Below are 18,957 nucleotides of genomic sequence, written 5' to 3'. Positions count from 1 at the left end.
CTTTTAGAGTGTCAGTGACTTGGGAAACCAGGGGATGTATGTTTGGTCCACCTGTCCACCTCTCTTTCTCAGCCTCAGACTCTAGACTCCCCCAACCCTTTGTAATACTCAGAATTGAACTCAGGACCTCAAGCATATGAGGTATAAGTTCTACCACTGACCTACATCCCTAGCCTTCTGTTCACTACTGCTACTTATTCCTCTTCTTGGCTGACCTGAAATGTTCTGTGTAGACCAGGCTAGCCCATCTGCCTTCTAAATGCTGGTAATAAAGATACGTGCCACCAACCTAGAACTTTTGATCCTCCTGCCTCCCCAGTAGCTGGAATTATAGGCTGGGTTGCAGCATTCCCTTGTAATCACATCTTCTCTACTCTTGAAGTAAATAGCAGGAGTTACAACTTTGTCCAACTCTCCTTTGTTTTTATTTTTGAGATAGGTGGCTGGCCCAGAACTCACAGAGTGCTGGGATTAAAGGCATGCCCTGTCATGCTGGGTTTAACCAGGGTGATGGGGCCCTTGATCAGCTCACTTTGGAAGTACGCAGAACCAGGCTGTCCCATCTGACTCTACTACCTCTTCTTGGCATTTGACAGACACCAAAGTCAGACCCCAAGAGTCAGGTGAGGCTGGCTAGGGTTGTTGCGTTGCATTTATTTTCTCTGCTAATTAAAGAATTAAAAGGCACCGATTGGGGGTGGTGGCGCACGCCTTTAATCCCAACACTTGAGAGGCAGAGGCAGGCGGATCTCTGTGAGTTTAAGGCCTGTCTGGTCTACAGATCTACGAATTCCAAGACAGGCTCTGAAGCTATAGAGAAACCAAGTCTCGATAAAAAAAACAAAAACAAAACAAAAAACAGAATGTAAGAGGCCAGGCAGGAGGAGCTCTAGGTTTGAAGCCAGCCTGGTCCCAGGAATTGAGCGCCAGACTACATAGAGAGGCCCTGTTTTTTAAAAAAGAAGGGACACCAACATAATCTCAAGGACAAAGAGTATCCTCAAATAGGGCTTTGAGAATTTACTAGCCTTTAAAAGAAAAACCCTAGGGTAGGCAAGCTGTAAATCTAATCTGCCTGGGAGGAAGGAAGAACAAAAAGCCTTGCTGTTGTAGATGAGGCCGATAAGGAGGCCAGCCACCTAGCTGTAGGCATCTGTAGAGGGAGGTTGCCCAGGCCTTTACTCCCTGAATTCCACAGGCTGACACCCATGTTCAAACCAGCCTGGTCTACACAGCAAATTCTAGTGCAGCCAAGGCTACATAGATTCTGTCTCAAATAAAAAAGTTGAAAAAGAACAAGAAACCCAACACATTAGTTGAGTTTTAGAAACATACTTAATCCCTGGCCAGAGTCTGAAAGAAAACATCACTCCCCACCCCTCAAAGTGAGGACTCAGAAAGACTGGCAGACCCATCCTAAATTTACAGTGGCTTGACTGCACTAGGGGACAGAGATTCTAAAAAGAAAAAAATGCACTTTATTGTAAGGTGAATCCTAACTACTAGGGCTGGTTCCTAGCCAGGTCCCTGACATAGGATTAACCAGGGGCATGTCTCTACTTAGAGGCAGAGTCCATTTACACAGGGATTGAACTTGAATGGGATCCTAGCCCTAGACACCAGGTGTTGCCTGGTCTCTCAAGCTTGTAGGCCTGACTGGGGGGTATTGGGTATCGAGCGTCTTTGGGTATATGTTGAACTTGAACCTGTGCTGACTGGTTGTTTGGGACCCTAGCCCCAGCGGGCATTGATTGGTAACTTGTTTTCCTAAAGCAGTGAGACCCAGAATAACTGGGTGCCGATCAGGTGCCTCCACAGGGTTGGAAAGCATAGATGAGGCCCAGGGCTGACCGTGGACATGGACAGTACTCATCAACCTCTCCTGCTCACATACAGAAAAAAGGTTCAGTCTCTCAAATGTGGAGGCCTCAGAGAGGGTTAGCGACCACCCCTACTTAAAACAAGTGGCCTGGGGGGCTGGGCGTGGTCGCAGAGGCCCAATCAGGAAGGGACAGCGGTGGGAGTGGCCAGGGCGAGCCTAGAGAGGCCGAGGAACTCTCAAGAGAATGGTGTAGGGGTGTAGGAGGCTGCTAGGCAATCGGGTGTCACGCAGCCACCGGAGTTCCGTGCGTCGCCCTGGCGGAAGTGACGCAACGTTGCCTGGCGGCTGTTGCTAGGCGCCGTGATGCGTGTCTTGCGTAGGACGGCGTCAGCTGAGGCGGGAAGCGCGAGCTGTAGCGCCATGGCCGGAGGTAGCTGTGCGCACCTGGAGCGCTGTCGTCGGGTCTCGCGTCCCGGGAATGCCCGGTCCGAGGTGCCCCCTGCGTCACTGACTATTCCTGGCGCGGAAGCCTGTCCCGCAAGAGGAGGGGGAGGGTCACGGCGCGCCGCCCAAGGCCGGTGCTCTGGCGGCGTCCCTTCTCCAGCAGCTTGGCAGCATCCCTTCCTCAACTTATTCAGACACTTCAGGGTGGATGAGTGGAAACGGTCCAGCAAAGAGGGAGATGTGGCCGTGGTGACGGTACTGGCCGGGGCCTTCCTGCTCCTCAGAAATCTTCTGGTGGGCACTCCTAGTATCTTCCAGCTTTGCGCTGTTCGCAGCTCCTCTCTCTTTGCAGGACAAGGTCCTGAAGAGCGCCGTGTATCGCATCCGTGGGTCTGTCTCTGCTAGCAACTACATCCAGCTCCCTAGAACTAGCACCCAGTCTCTGGGGCTGACTGGGCGGTACCTGTATGTGCTTTTCCGGCCCCTGCCTACCAAGCACTTTGTCATCCACCTGGACGTGTCCACCGAGGTGCTCAGATTGGAAGAAGGGCTGTGTGTTTGTTGAGGCTTATTCTCCTGTAATCTCCTTCTAATGGCCTCGCTCTGCCTCACAGGACGGCCAGGTCATCCGTGTGTCTTTCTCCAGCCTCTTTAAGGAGTTCAAGTCCTCTGCTACATGGCTTCAGTTCCCCTTTGTCTTCGAGAGTAAGACGCCCAGAAGAGGTAGTGACACCTGGTTCAGGAGGGACAGCTTGAAGGCCTAGCATGGGATGGTACAGGCCCAGCTGGGCTTGTGTGTGGCCCGGGGGACGGCTGGGGTCTGGCTGAGAGGGTTGCAACTGTGGAAATGGGGAAATAAAATGGTAGGTGCTGACTGCACCTATTATGCAGACCTGGCAGGTATAGCTCCTTCTAATGCCCGCTGGACCTGCCTGCAACTGGACCTTCGTGACATTCTGATACTCTACCTGAGCCAGCGCTATGGCCACCTCAAGAGCATCAGGCTCTGTGCCAGCCTACTCGTCAGAAACCTCTACACCAGTGATCTGTGCTTTGACCCCGGTAAGGTCCACACTTCATGTCCCATCCTAATCAGAAGACTGGAACCCTCTGTTGGCAGATGAGAGCCATGCACCAGTGCCCCCAGTTCTAGAAAAAGCAATGGGGTGGGCTGGTATTCCAGCAATACACTGACAGATGCTTGATATTGCATCTTGTCTGGGATAGGAAGAGACAGGACAAACTCCCCTTGATCTAGAACAACCCTGATCATTGTAGCTGTCACTGTCACTGAGGCCCGGTGTGTAAAGTCGCCTGTCAACCCTGTGCCTCGAGAAATGGCCTTCCCAGTGCCAAAAGGGGAGAGATGGCATGACCATTACATCCACGTTCGGTGAGCAGTTCTGAACCTCTGGTGGAGAGGGGCCAGGTGTCCTTCAGCCCTAGATACTAATTTTGCCTCTGCCTGTGTTTGCCACCCATGAGATTTCCAAGTTATGACCCAAGAGCACCTTATGAGCAGGCTGAAAAGAACTGCACCTCTCCAGAGGCAGGTAGGCGTGTGGCACTACATGGTGCATAGGGCTTGGTGGGAAAAGGATTGGGGGTCTTGAGAGGGGTTCAGGAGTGTGGAGACCGTAGCTGGTGTGTGCCTGGGGCAGCCTAGAGATAGGTGCAGAGAAGGGCCTAGCTGGTGGCCATCTGAGATTCTAGAACCACATTTAAGGTCTGTGCAAATGGCATCTGACCCCCAAGCTTTCCAGTTGGGAGGGGAGCTGCAGGGCCTGGGGCAGAATGATGGCAGTGTTTGTTGTGTGGTGTCTGTAGAGTGGGTGAGGGGAGCTACCTCTGCTGGTGCCTTGCTACTCCATTCTGGCTCTTCGCTCTGTTGTAATCTTCCTAGGGCATGTGTCACAGCGCCTGCCTCATTCAGCAGTCTTTGGCAAACCTTTGCTGAGCAATAGGTCCTCTGTGGCCCAGATATCTAGTCCCGTATTGGTGAGTGCACTTGGAAAAGGGCTCAGGATTGGTGGCCCTAGGGTGCTGATGATGCATGCTCTGCTACAGCCCTGCAGGGTCCCCTCAGCACCCAGACTCCTTCCAGAAGTCAGCCTGACCTACAAGCATCCAGAGGTCTCCAGCATAGGTGCCACCAGCATCCCTGGCCAACACCCTTCAGCCTGGAATGAGGCCACTGATGCACACACAGTGGTCAGTGGTAGACATGCACTTGCTGACAAATCATCTGGGGTGCCCATGGCCCTCGAGGACCTTGGCTCCTGTAAGGTGAGTGTCCATCTGAAGGCATTTGGGTGTTAGTGAGATGAGGACCCTGAACTGCATTCACAGTGAATGGGCTTCTAATTCTCCTTGCTTTGAGCAAGAGACCTTGCTGATGAATAAAGCGGGGCTTGTTCCTGTCGCCAACTCGAAGGGTCACCCAGATAGTCAAGGAACAGGACATGCGTTTTTAGAGGCTTTACCACTGCAGACAGAAGATTCCTGCTAACAGGAGCCTGCCCCCACTCTCCCACCTTCCACCCCGTACCCAAACTTTTCCTTGAGAGGTAGCACAGGTGGGGCATTTGCAGGGGATGGAGTGACTTCCTCAAATCTCATTTTTGCATTCTCCTATTGCAGCTTTTCCTCCCAGACCCAGTCCTGAGGCTCAAGGGAGTCATCGGTTTTGGGGGTCACAGCACCCAATGGGTGAGGCTTTGAGTCACTTTGAGAATTGGGTGGCATGAGTGAGTTTTTGGAAAGGACAGATTCCTAGTCCTGTCTCTGGTACTTTCTTCCCTGTGGTCCTTGAAAAGCTATGCCCTGCCCACATCTGTTCATTCCTTGTGGACAAATGTAAGTCAGGTCATGGGTGTCCCCCATTCATCTGGCAGTGTCTGACAGGTAATGAATGGCTGGATCAAAGGCTCCCGAAGACCCAATAGCTCTGGATTGCATCTTTTTAAAAAAATTATTTTATGTGTATGAGTGTTAGGCCTGCATGTATATATGTGTCCCAGGAGTGCTGAGGAGGTTAGAAGAGGGCATTGGATACCCTGGAACTGGAGTTGTATAGATAGTGTGAGCTGTCATGTGAGTGCTAGGAACTGAACCCTAGCCCTCTGTAAAAGCAACAAGAGCTTTACACTGCTGAGTCTCCGGCCCCATAAAGATTTATGTGTGGGTGTGGGTGCCTGGACGTACGTATGCTTACTGTGTGTGTGCAGAAGCCCACAGAGATCAGAAAAGGACTTCAGATCCCCTGAACAAGAGTTATGGGCAGTTGTGAGTCACCATGTAGGTGCTTGGCACAGAACTCCTCTTCGAGAGTAGTAAGCCCCCTTTACTTCCCAGCCATCTCTCCAGCTCCAGTTACGTCTTTAGACATCTACAAGTGTGGATCTCTCTGCACCAGAACAGACCTGTTGGCATTGGGTGCGATGTGTAACGTCAGCTCCAGCACACGCAATGGGCTTTGAGGGAAACCGTGTGTGTGTGTGTGTGTGTGTGTGTGTGTGTGTGTGTGTGTGTGTGTGTGTGTGTGTGTGTGTGTGTGCGTGTGTGTGGTGTGTGTGTGTGCGTGTGTGTGTGTGTCTGTGTCTGTGTCTGTGTGTGTGTGTGTGTCTGTGTGCGTGCATGCACTAGCCTCCTCTTCTAAGCAGCCAAGAGGGACTTTGCTAGGTTTCTGTGAGTGACTTGGTTCTTGCCCTCATGTGCTAGGCCCTGTGGACCAAAGATGGCATGGCTGTTGTTTACCCCTGCCATGCAGTCATCATCGTCCTACAGGTTGATACTAGACAGCAGAGATTTTTCCTTGGCCACACAGACAAGGTATATGCCTCTTGGGCCTGGGTGGGGAGAGATGAGCCTACAGGCCATATATACCCTTCCCCTTTTTATACTTCTCCAGGTCTCTGCCCTGGCACTTGATGGGAATGATACACTGCTAGCCTCAGCCCAGGTGCAGCCTCCCAGCATGGTGCGTCTCTGGGACTTCCAGACTGGGGCATGCTTGTCCCTCTTCCGGAGCCCACTGCACACCATCTGCTCCCTCAGGTGTGCTAGCCTTGGGGCGGGGCAGCAGTGGGAGTGGGAGGTGCCCGGAAGTCGCTGACCTCATCTTCCACCTCTACAGCTTCTCAGGCAGTGGGGCGCTCCTCTGCGGTGTGGGCAAGGACAGACACGGAAGGACGGTAATGTGTCAATAAAACTAGCATACTTACTTTGACAGAAAAACAAAAAAACAAAAAACAAAAAACAACGAGTATACTTAGATAGCGAGCTTCATCCAGCCTCTGGTTTCTAAAACTCTTGTCTTTGTTTATTTCTGTTTATTAAAGTAGGGTGTATGCCTTGCTTTAAGATGAGGCCAGAGAGATGACTCACTGGTTAAGAGCACTGGCTATTTTTTCAGAGCCCTCTGGGTTCACTTCCAGTATCAACATGGAGCCTCACAACTGTTTGGATCCCCAGTTCCAGGGGATCCAATGCCTTCTTCTGGCTTCTGTGGGCACTGCACATGCATAGTGCACAGACATACATTTAGATAAACACTGATATACATAAAATAAAAATAATTAAAAAAAAAAAGAGTATCAGGCCAGGCGGTGGCGGCACATGCCTTTGATCCCAGCACTTGGGAGGCAGAGGCAGGCGGATCTCTGTGAGTGTGAGGTTGGTTCCAGGACAGACTCCAAAGCTACACAGAAAAACCCTGTCTCCAAAAAATAAACAAAGAGAGAGAGAGAGAGAGAGAGAGAGAGAGAGAGAGAGAATGTCAGATGGACTGGGTGTGGTGGCACATGGCATATTCCTTTTATTTCATTTTGTTTGAGATAGGGTTTCTCTGTGTAACAGTCCTGGTTGTCCTGGAACTTGTGTGTTGGCCTCAAACTCTGCTTCTAGTGCTGGGCTTAAAGCCCTAATACTGGGGAGGCAGAGGCAGGTTGGCATGTGTCTAGGCCAATGTGGTCTACATAGCAAGCTCCAGGCCAGCCAAAGCTACACTCTAGATCTGTATTTAAATGTCTGCTGTTGTCAGAGTTGTAGGCGTTTAGCTCTGAAGCGACTCAGTGTTTCAATGTATGCTACTTCTGGCTTTTTTCCCCTGAATGCTGGGAATCCAATCCAGGGCCTCACATGTTAGATGATTGCCTTGCCACTGAGATAGATAGACCCAGCCTCAGCCAGGTTCTGTGTTTATTGACAGACAGCTGCAGATGCAGACTTGTTGTCCAGGGACAGATCTCTTAAGTCAGGCGAACGCCTCTGTCTGTTGAGGCGCTGGGGTCACAACTAGTCCTTTCAGTTCAGGACAGGGCCAGGCAGAGATCTCACAGGGCTTGATGTCTGCAACTGGAGTTCATGGTGGGTTTGTTGCAGGTGGTGGTGGCCTGGGGCACAGACCAGGTGGGCCCTGGCGGCGAGGTAGTGGTTCTCGCAAAGGTGCATACTGACTTTGATATTCAGGCCTTCCGGATTGCCTTTTTTGATGAAACCAGGTGATGTGGCCAGGCTGTATGGTACTGGGACAGGGTTTATCGGGCCTTGAGCCCCTCTGCTCCACATTACTTACTCCTCCATGCCTACAGGATGGCATCATGTGGTAGGGGCAGTGTGCGACTGTGGCGACTGCGGGGTGGTGCCCTGCGCTCCTGTGCTGTGGACCTAGGGGAGTACTGTGCACTGGAGCTCACTGACCTTGCCTTTGCACCGGCCGGGGATGGCCGCCTGGCACCCTCGGCAGGCGTTCTGTGAGTCCCTGCCTTTGTTGTCCTCAGTCCACCCCTGTACCTTGGGCACCCTTCCTCACCTGTCGCCTTCCTTGGCAGCTTTGTTTGTAGCCAGAGTGGCCACATCCTGGAGGTTGACCATCAGCGCATGGCTGTGCAGCACATCCGCCGCTTGCTGCCCACGCAGTCTCCTGGTGCTCCGCTCACGGAGAAGCCGAGCTTCAGCTTGGGTAGGCGTCACCCATCCCTGGGGGAGGTGACATCACGTTGAGGTGCTGATGCCTGCCCTTTCCAGGGTCTGGCATTGCCATCAGCAGCCTCAGCATCGCTACTGCCACATGTGTCGTGGGCTCTGAGGATGGCTACCTGCGACTCTGGCCCCTGGACTTCTCCTCAGTGCTCCTAGAGGCCGGTGAGGCTGCAGATGTCTATCTATCCTAGCTTGGGGAGAACTGACCCTGCCTTAGGGGAGGTTGGGATCCTCTGCTTTTGGGAACACTATTCTTGTTGTGAGGTCAGGGGCTGTCCTGAGCCTGGCTGCCTAGCAATACCAGTGCTAGCTGCAGGCTGGTTTCACGGGGGTTCTGGGGCAGTAGCTAGTGGGCAGGATACTCTCAAAACCCTGGAGACTGTGGCAGCAACAGAACATGTGGTCTGTGTTCTGGGGACCTCAGTGCATAGAGTGGTATGAGTTTCCTGGAGTTAGTTCTAGAACTTGCAGGGCCCCAGAGGCTGTTAACTCATCCTTCCCACAGAACACGACGGCCCTGTCAGTTCAGTCTCCTTCAGTCCCGATGGCCTGCGTGTGCTGTCCACCACTACTTCAGGTCACCTGGGTTTCCTGGACGTCCTGTCCCGGGAATATACTGTGCTGACACGCTCCCACATGGCTCCAGTGCTGGCACTTTCTACAGAACAAAACCGGGGACAGATGGCCACTGTGTCCCTTGACCATACTGTTCGAATCTGGGACCTCGATACCCTCCAACAGGTGGGGAGTGGCAAAAGGCAGACAGAAGATTGGTCCAGATGCCATATCAAAATTTATGGGCAGGGGACCCGTAGGGAATTTGGTCCTCCCAGCCCTGTCTGGAACTTAGTGTTAAAATCACATAGATTACTCCTGTCTTGTGTGTTCTCTTGGCCCCTTCCCGCCCTCCATGGTGGTCTTTTCCCTCTAGCTGTACGACTTCTCGTCCTCTAAAGAAACCCCTAGTGCCGTTGCTTTCCACCCCACATTGCCAAACTTCTTCTGTGGCTTCAGCAGTGGGGCTGTGCGCTCCTTCAGCTTGGAGAACTCTGGAGTCCTGGTAGAACACACGTGAGTGCCCAGGGAACCGGGGCTTATAGACACTAGCAGTAAATGTGGAAGCTGAGGAGCTATGTGGGATCCCAAGTGGGAAGGACCCTTTGCTGGAAAGCCCGTGCCTCCATGAACCCCATCTTAGCTCCAAGGACCAAGGTCAGTGAGTGTCCCGTGTGTGGTGCAGGCGTCACCGAGGGACTATCACCAGCCTGGTCATCACACCTGACGGCAGATTCCTGTTCAGCTCCTGCTCTCAGGGCTCCCTGGTCCAGTACAGCTGTGCTGTTTCCCGATGCTGCGTCCTGCGTGTGACAGGTCAGGCTCCGAACCACTCACACTGCTTCCAAGGCACTGCAGAAGCCTGTCTTAGTTAGCTTTCTATTGCTGTGATAAAAGACCATGACCAAAAGCAACTTGGGAAGAAAGGCTTTATTCCACCCAGGGAAATCAAGGCAGGAACTTGAAGGTAGAAACTGAAGCAATGCTATGAAGGAGACCTACTTACTGTCTTGGTCCCTTGTTCATCCTGCTTTTTCACACAACCCAGGACCATCAGTCATTATTCAAGAAAATGTTCCACTGGGGGTGGTGGTGCAAGCCTTTAATCCCAGCACTGAGGAGGCAGAGGCAGGCAGATCTCTGTGAATTCGAGACCAGCCTGGTCTACAGAGAGAGTTCCAGGACAGCCTCCAAAGCTACACAGAGAAACCCTATCTCAAAAACCAAAACAAAAACAAACAAACAAACAAACAAACAAAAAAACAAATGGAAAAAAGGAAGGAAGGAAGAGAAAATGTCCCCCACAGATTTGCCTATAAAATCTGTCAGAAGAATTTTCTCATTTGAAGTTCCCTTTTCCCAGATGACCCTTGCTGTGATGTTTACAAAAATATTTAACCAGAGCAGGGCTATCACCTCCACATCCAGGACCTATGTTATGCCATGTGCCTCCCACCAAGGAAGGGTCTCTGAACCCTCCTCACAAGCCAAGGGTCAGTAAGGGTCTGTGTCTGCTCTGCTGTGGAAGGTGGGCAGCCTGGGCACTGGGAAAATGATTGGGAGAGTCCCGTTCAAAGGGCATCTATGCCTCTGGTGATCCACCTTGGCTTATGCCTGCCAAGTGGTCATGTGATCATGGCCTGTGAGAACTGGTGAACTCAAGTGCAAGTTCTGTGGAAGCTGTAGAGGGCCATTGTACGCTGCAGGGGAGGTGGACTGAATGTATCCTGTCACGCCTGCTGACCCACTGCCCTTGCTGCTACAGCCAACATGGTTTGTCAGGATGGCCGCCCCAACCCCAATATTCTGGCAGTCAGTGGAGACAGCTGCCGGCTGGCCTTTGTGGGCCCCTCTAAGTGCATGGTGACAGTCATGGAGTCAGACTCCTTGGATGAGGTGAGTGTGGGGCCTCCTAGGTCAGGGGTTCTGCCTGGCTAGATATAGAGCATAAAGTGGGCCAGAAGGAGGTAAGAGGCTGCAATTGCTCAGGAGCAGTCCCAGGCCTATCCGCCATGCTAAAGGGGTCCTGGGCTCACCATGCTCTCCAGAGTTCAGCTTCCTATGTGAGGGTTGTGTCTGGATACCCAGGTGGGTACTCCTGAAGCCACTTCCCTCCCAAGCTCTGGGTGGTGCCTGCTAAACCTGGAGTTGGAGGCTAGTGGTCACTTGTCCCCCAGCTACTACACGTTGATGTTAGCACCCTCAACCTGGCCAGCAACCACCTGGACTGGGCTGTGGCTGTCTGCTTCAGTCCTGGGGACTCAAACCATCTGCTGGTGTCCACATCCTCCAACAAGGTTGTGGTACTGGATGCTGTGTCGGGACACACTCTCCGGAAGGTGAGTCATGGGACAACAGGCAGCTGGCCTGCTGACCCTTCCCTGTTCCTGCAGCCCTGCCCCCAGTGCCCACTTTGAGAATACTTCCTTCTAGTTTTCCAGTGTCCGCTCCAGAGCCTGCTCCTCCCTGGCTCTTAGTGGGGATGCGCGTTTGCTGCTGGCAGCCGCTGGCCGGACCATTACAGTGTGGGATTATCCAACACAGCCAAACTCCAGCTGCCAGGTATGTGCTGTGGGCAACAAGTGGGTGTGGCTCTGCATAGCTGACTGAGGAGACCCCTGGAGGACCAAGTGAGGGAAGGCAGGGACGAGAAGGATGGAAGGTGATGTGCAGAACCTTCTACCTGCTGAGGCCAAACGCTACCTGGGGATACCTAGATACTGGGAGCACAGAATCCTGGACATGCTCAGGGACCCTGTATGTGACACTTGCTGTCCCTAGGTTTACATTGGCCACTCAGAGCCTGTGCGTGTTGTAGCCTTCACACCTGATCAGCAGCAGGTCCTCAGCGTGGGGGATGCCATCTTCCTCTGGGATGTTCTGGCCACTTCTGAGAGGCAAGTATCCACTCTTCACCATGTCTGCATGGGCCTTTTGCTGACCAGCCTCTAACACCTTTTCTTGTTCTCAGTGACCAAAGTGAACCTGGGGTGCCCCCAGTCCATGAGGCCGGTGAGTGACCCAGCTTAGCTGGAAGAAGAGATTATAGCAGTGATAGTTGGTGTGAAGCTGGCACTGGGTTGGGCAGGTGACTCCATGTCCTCTCCCATGCCTGATTGCCTGATGTGTCTGTCATCACCACAGAGACTGCCTCCCTAATAGACAGATCTGATATGCTCAGCCCTGATAATGGCCTTTCTATCTCTAGACTCCAGTGTAGGACAGCTGGAGGACCTGGCATCTGGGGCCAGTGGACTCCCTCGGCTGCAAGTACCCATACCATCTCAGGCATCACCACCCACATTGAGTATCCATGACAGGCCCCTTGAAGACAGCACTGGTAAGGGTTGGGGTCCTGGGCAGGTCTGCGTGCATGGGCTCAGTGTGTGCCTTGGTGCTGATTCTGGGGTGGTGTCAGGTAGCTGTTTTCTTTTAAGACAGGGTCTCACTATGTTGCTCTGTAGACCAGGTGACCTCGAGCTCCCTGAGATATGCTTGTTGGGATGAAAGGCGTGCACCACCATGTCTGTTTCCCTTTCTTGTTGGCTCTAATCCTAGGCACCTTCTCCACATCGGATGAAGAAGGACTCTGTGAGGAGAGCCATGTCTCTGAGGCATTTCTGCAAGCCCAGGCGCCGATCCCACCTGTGCTTGTGGAGAGGGAGGCCAGTGGGGCTGGGGATGGCCCAGGGCGGGCTGCAAAGGGCTCTTGGGCACCAGCTGCAGTTCCTTTTCGTCCCAGCCAGACGGGTAAGCAGGTGGTCAGGGCAGTTTGGGGGCTTGTAGTAATCTTTCTTCAGAGATGAATTGAGGTCACCTCCAGGACTCTGGGGATCTTGGTATACCTGCAGTGGGTGGAACACAGCTCAGCCTAGCAGGGTTGGGGGGCTTTGTGTCTGGGGAGGGGTCTCAGATGGTAGTAGGCAGTTCAGTGTCCTATGACCTCTTCTCCTGTCAGGTGAATGGAGCAGCCTTCGGAGAGTGAAGACTGGACTCCCAACCCGTCCGGATTCTTACAAGCACTTCACAGCTCGATACAAGGCCCCTACACGGGTCAAGGTTGGCAGCATTTCATGTTGCCACTCGAGGGGTTTCTGAGAGTACTCCTTTCTGGTGAACATGGGTCTCCTCAACCTTCCCCAGGGTCTCTTTTAGGTCTTGCTCCCAGAGGGGTAGCTTTCACTCCATCCTGCACCCACACATTGTCCACCCTGCACCCACATATACTCAAGCTGCTGGTGCTTTGTTGATCCTGCCTCTCTCCAGTGCTGCCCCTCCCTGCCCCCTCCACACTCCAGGAAGATCATCCTATGGCTTCCATGTGTCCCACCTGTCTCCCTGTTTATACCCTAGGTTCCTTACCTGACTGCTGTGCATCTCTAATCAGTTTACCTGCGTAGTCTTGGGGCCAGCTGTGCTGATACCAGCTTTCTGGGTCTGCTTCTTTGTAGAGTGTCTCCTTCCCTCCCGTTGGCAGGGAGCAGCTGCTACTGAAGGCCGTGGTGGGCTACAATGGGAATGGGCGGGCCAACATGGTCTGGAGGCCTGATACAGGTAGAGTTGTTACAGTGGCAGTTTCATCCTCTAGGGCAGGTCCTCCGTAGCGAATGAACACTGGATGTCAGTTGAAGCTTCTAGAGTGCAGAGCACTGGCACATGCCCTTGTTATGCCAGGGCCCCATGAAGTCTGCCTGCTAGCAGTGACAGGGACATTGGCATTTTCCTTGCCTACAGGCTTCTTTGCCTACACATGTGGTCGACTGGTTGTGGTGGAGGACCTGCATTCTGGTACCCAGCGGCACTGGCTTGGCCATCCCCAGGAGATTTCTACTCTGGCACTCAACCAGGATGGCCAGGTGCATTCCCTACCCATGTACACGGCACAGTGTACAGCAGAGCCTGGTTCTAGCTCAGTATGAAGGGCACCGTCCCAGCTTCTCCTCCATTCAGCAAGGGCAGGCATACATAGCTACCTTCCTCCACTGACCACTTACCCTCCTGCTTGCAGGTCTTGGCCTCTGCCTCCTGCTGTGGCAACACAGCTACCCGCTGCCAGATCCGCATTTGGGATGTTCCCACGGGCCTCTGCCAGCACCTCCTTTCCCACCATGACACAGCTATACAAGCTCTGGCCTTCTCACCAGATGATGAGTTCCTTGTGACACTGGGTAGGTGGGCTTGGGCAGGCACAGGAGCTCTGGTGGCTGGACTGTGTCTGACATCGTTGTTTTGTGTCCCCAGGGGACTATGCTGACCTCACCGTTGCCCTCTGGAGCATGGCCACCTATGAACTCCTGTCATGCACTCGCCTCCCAGAGCCTGTGCATGGTGTGGCCTTCAACCCCTGGGATGCCAATGAGCTCATCAGTGTGGGCACAAGTGCCATTACCTTCTGGCTCCTGCAGCACAGTGGGACAGACACCAGCTTTCAGGTATCAGACTGATGACTGAGGTGTTTCTTTTTTTTTTTCAATTTTTATTTTATGTGCATTAGTGTTTTACCTTCGTGTATGTCTGTGTGAGGTTGTCAGATCCCCTGGAACTTGAATTACAGACAGTTGTGAGCTTCCATGTGTTTGCTGGGAATTGAACCCAGGGCCTTTGGAAGAGCAGCCAGTAATCTTAACTACTGAGCCATCTCTTCAGCCTTAATGTGTTTCATGGGCAACTTCAAATGATGGAATCTGACTGCCTCAGGACATCATTCACCCACAGCCACCCTTGTGCTCTGTCAGGTACACCGGGAACCAGTCCCTGAAGAATTGGGGGTATCCGAGTTGACGTCACTCTGCTATGGGGCCAGCCCCCTGCTCTACTGTGGCTCCAGCTCTGGCCAGGTCTGTGTCTGGGACACTGGCACTGGCCGCTGCTTCCTGTCCTGGGAGGCCGATGAAGGCGAGATTGGTAGGTGCCCAACAACTTCTGTAGCTCTCCAACTGTACTAGCTGTTGCAAGCTGGGGCGGGGGGGGGGGGCCGGGGGGCATCTCATACTCACCCTGTCTTCTAGGAGTGCTGCTGTGCTCGGGCTCAAGATTGGTCAGTGGCAGTAACACAAGAAGGCTACGCCTTTGGGCTGTGGGGGTCGTGCCAGAGCTGAGGCGCAAGGGCTCGAGTGCCAGGTGAGCTGCCATGGGCCTCTGTCCTGCACCTTTCCCTTGGGTTTTGGCAGCAAAGCCTTAAGTCCTTGATGGTTCCTGCAAGCCAGCACTGCTGTAGCACAGCTCCTAAGTGAAAGCTGCCCTACATACCTGTCATAGCTGGTCCCTCCTTGAGAACACACGCACGCATAGCATGGGCCTTGCAGGCTACAGACCAAGAAGAGATGGGCTTGAAGCCCCTGGGCTCTTAGGGTCTTGGTTCCTTTACCCATGAGAGCACAGCACCAGCTGGCTGCTGTTTCCCCACCACCTGGCATACTCAGCTGGCTTGTGTCTCCAGCCTCAAGACCCCTTTCTCTATTCTTTCAGATCCAGTTCTGTTTTCATGGAGCGTGAGCTGACCCTGGATGGGGCTGTTGTGAGTGCCAGCTTTGACAGTGGCATGGACATGGGTGTAGTGGGCACCACAGCTGGCACGCTCTGGTATATCAGCTGGACAGAGGGCACTAGCACCCGCCTCATCAGTGGCCACAGGAGCAAGGTGAGCCTGCTGGGATGTTAAGGAAGACAGGGTTTCCACCCCAGGCAGGGTAGGCTATGGTAGCAACCCACTTACTACCCTCCTCTTCCATCCTAATCATCCTGTCTTCAGCTCATAGTAATACTTAGGGAGACTCAGGTGGGCCCTCCAGGCATTGCATATATCTGTTAGGGTCCTGACTGGCTCTGCAGCGTTCCTAGATCCTTGCTAGTGTTCCTGTTTTACTTTTCTTTCTTGTAACTTGTTAAGGATGCACATTACTTGCTTAGCAAGCACTTCCCACTGGCTGCCTTTGCTGACATCATTAGGGTACTACTTTGGAATCCAGTTGGCAGAAGGCCCCAGCAGGTTCTGGTTGGATCTGCTCAGATGCAGTTAGAACTGGTCTGGATGTTTCAGGTGTGGTCATATATAGGGCCAGGCCAGTCAGTTGATGGGAGTATCTGGATGTATTCATGCCTGACAGTCATGTGATAGATTGTGCATGTGGCCTGTATCGGGCTCCCTTCACTGTCCATCAGATTTCTCTCCCACACAAGTTTGGGTCTTGAGCCGCTGAACTGTGCTGGCAGTCCTGATTGTTTTCCAGTACTAAGGTTTGATAGGAGTTCCAGACCCAGAAGCCATGATATGAACATCATGAGCCCACCGTTTGTCAGCTGAATGGAGCTAGACATGAGACCCAGGACCCCCGAGCAGCTCTTAGCCTTCAGTTTCCTCCAGGAGATGTCATGCATCAGTTTGTCATTGCATCGTGGCATCTGTGCTACCTTCCTCCAAAAATCCTGATTCTCAGTGGTGCCCATAAGATACACACCTGTTTTCTCCATCAAGACATTCAACAGCCTGAAGGAAAAAAAAAGCTGCAAAGCCAATCATGTCACAAGTACTGGAGACAGCCAAGTTCTTGTGCTTTTGCTTTCAGTCTGTAGCCTACCAGAAACACTTGGTCACTTTATATATTTTAGGTTCTGTCAATGTTTCCCATGGGTTTCCAAGTCCTGCCTACTGATAGGGTCATCCCCAGGTATAAGGAAATAGCATGTACCTCCACATGGAGGTGGTTGGGCCAAGTAGGCTTGGGCAGAGGACAGATGTTCCTCTGTGGGTAGCCTGGTCCTGGAGACCAGGTAGGAAGGGCCCATCTGGGCATCCCCTCATCCATACTGGGATCCCACAGGTAAACGAGGTGGTCTTCAGCCCCAGCGAGTCTCACTGTGCCACCTGCGGTGAGGATGGGAGTGTGAGGGTGTGGTCTTTGGCCAGCATGGAGCTGGTGATCCAGTTCCAAGTGCTGAACCAGGTAGGTGGGGAGTTCTGGGGGGCAGACTTAGTGTATGCTCAAAGCAGAGCCCAGGTCATGTACTATGCTCCCATGGGCTGAAGCTGATGCCTTTGTCACCTCCCTGGGGAAAATGCTGATTTTTCCCCACCATGGGACACTAGAGCTGCCTCTGCCTTGCGTGGACCCCCCATCCTGTGGACGCCCAGAACAGCAGCAGGTGGTGGCAGGCTACAGTGATGGCACACTTCGAGTCTTCAGCATCTCTCGTACTGCAATGGAGCTCAAGATGCACCCCCACCGGACTGCTCTGACAGCCGTTGCCTTCTCCACTGATGGTGAGGAGATGGGGCCACAGAGACTGATGTGCCAGCCTCATCTGGCCCACATCACACTCTAGGACATGGGCTAGCCTCACAGGGTGGCAACATAGTCTCCATCTGGCACAGGTCAGACCATCCTATCTGGAGACAAGGATGGGCTTGTGGCTATAAGCCACCCCTGCACAGGAATGACCTTCCGTGTACTCAGTGACCACCGGGGTGCTCCAATCTCTGCTATCCAGAGCACAAGCAAAGAGGTAAGGCAACCTCATGTGATGGTGTGGAGAGGTCTGGGTGCTGTGGGCAGTTGGCAGGTTCTCATATCCTTCATTTCTCCCAGTATGGAGACCTAGGGCTAGAGGGTGCAGACCTGTGGCTGGCTGCAAGTGCAGACCAGCGGGTCAGTGTCTGGGTCTCTGACTGGCTCCGGGACCGCTGTGAGCTCCTGGAGTGGTTGAGCTTTCCTGCACCTGCCACCTCGGAGGTAAGAGTCCCAGGGGCATGTGGGTGGGGATTGCGACCTGCACAACTCAACATACTATTTCTCCCAGGCTGTAGGCCTCCTGCCCCCCTCTCTTGCTGCCTTCTGCCCTTGGGATAGGGCGATACTGGTGTGCGTAGGCCTTGGTGCACATGAAGAGGTGGTCTTCTACAGCCTCCGCCAGAAGCAGGTTTGTGCATTCATGATACATGCTGCATTGTAGGTAGGCATCCAGGGCTGCTCATCACAGGGTGATAAGGTCATGGAGTCTGGGCTGTGTCCCTAGTGGGAGTCCCCAATATCTGTCACGCTGTCTGCTGTCCTACAGGTGGTACAGAAGACACCGCTGCCCTTCTTTGCCATGTCCTTGAGCCTGTCCCCAGGAGCCCAGCTCATGGTGGTTGGCTTTGCTGGTGAGTGCTGGTAGACACATTTGTACTGTTTGGGGGACTGACTAACTGGCCCACCCACTCTTCATCTCTGTGCCTGGGGGCTTCCTCTCTTTGAAGAGTGTGGAGATGTAGCCCCAAAGAGGGCCTAAGCTCGAAGGCAAGGTGCAAGTTACCAACCAACTGCAGCACCTGCGCTGAGGCACATGGGGCAGCTTTGATGGCCTTCAGCCATAGCAGGTTGGGAAGACAGAGATTGAGCATGGGCTTTGACTCCTCAGCAAGATTCCCTGGTGCTAGCACTGAGTCAGGCCGGGGGCACAAGAGGATTGGGTGTCCCTCTGGGTGCTGCCTGGCCCTCTCATCCTGTCATCTACCCACAGAATGCATGCTGAGGCTCCTAGACTGTGTGTCAGGGAGTGCCCAGGACTTTGAAGGCCATGATGACTCAGTACACCTGTGTAGGTTCACCCCATCTGGCAGACTGCTCTTCACAGCTGCTCACAATGAGATCCTGGTGTGGGAAGTCACCAGCCCCTGAACTTTTGCTAGGAACAGGCAGAAAAGCCAGACTGTGGATTGCTGTGTGCTGAGCCAGGATGGCTGGGACAGGCTTCAGAACTACACCATTTTGCATGTGGGTGACCTGAAAACATTTAAGGAAGCTGAAGGTGTGGCAATGTCTTAGAGTGTGTGAGGACAAGGATTTGATCCGCAGAACCATTCATTCCTCCCTGACAGACAAAAAACTTAGCATACTGGGAAGGTTTTTCAGATGAAGGTTGTTTTATTGTTTTTATTATGTACAGTTTAAATAAAATCTGGCATTTGCTATGTTGACACATTGTTTTATTATTGCTCCATAAATTACATCTCTGCATCACTTCTGTCCTGAGCTCAGTCTTTGCCCCTACCCCCCAATCCTGTCGTTTGTTTAGCCTTTCTCGCCACTGGCCTGTCCACCTGAGGAGCTCGTTGGGTCCAACAGAACTGGCTGCATCACCTGCAGCATTAGGAGCATCCATGTGGTGGCGCCGAC

At 53.1% G+C, this 18,957-nt stretch overlaps 1 protein-coding gene across 1 annotated transcript; it reads left to right on the top strand.

The window, feature by feature from the left end:
* Positions 1–2,156: 2,156 nt before the first annotated feature.
* Wdr90 (WD repeat domain 90) lies at positions 2,157–18,758 on the top strand. Its single transcript, XM_040748362.1, is given in 42 exon segments — positions 2,157–2,521; positions 2,619–2,795; positions 2,881–2,989; positions 3,158–3,328; positions 3,545–3,659; positions 3,752–3,819; positions 4,170–4,264; positions 4,334–4,552; positions 4,907–4,975; positions 5,987–6,097; positions 6,177–6,322; positions 6,402–6,459; positions 7,649–7,767; positions 7,858–8,019; positions 8,098–8,228; positions 8,294–8,410; positions 8,754–8,989; positions 9,180–9,319; positions 9,489–9,619; positions 10,569–10,699; positions 10,981–11,142; positions 11,237–11,365; positions 11,585–11,700; positions 11,775–11,815; positions 12,012–12,143; positions 12,362–12,553; positions 12,762–12,862; positions 13,255–13,357; positions 13,538–13,659; positions 13,812–13,971; positions 14,045–14,235; positions 14,539–14,707; positions 14,812–14,923; positions 15,272–15,443; positions 16,624–16,746; positions 16,890–16,908; positions 16,911–17,063; positions 17,175–17,305; positions 17,389–17,532; positions 17,600–17,719; positions 17,858–17,942; positions 18,302–18,758. Coding segments are annotated over 42 exon segments (5,676 nt in total). The 5' UTR covers positions 2,157–2,185; the 3' UTR covers positions 18,460–18,758.
* The last annotated feature ends 199 nt before the right edge of the window (positions 18,759–18,957 follow it).

The sequence above is a fragment of the Mesocricetus auratus genome, unplaced genomic scaffold (assembly GCF_017639785.1).
Source record: "Mesocricetus auratus isolate SY011 unplaced genomic scaffold, BCM_Maur_2.0 Super-Scaffold_100007, whole genome shotgun sequence".
Taxonomy (NCBI): domain Eukaryota; kingdom Metazoa; phylum Chordata; class Mammalia; order Rodentia; family Cricetidae; genus Mesocricetus; species Mesocricetus auratus.
This window is presented reverse-complemented; position numbering and strand designations above follow the sequence as displayed.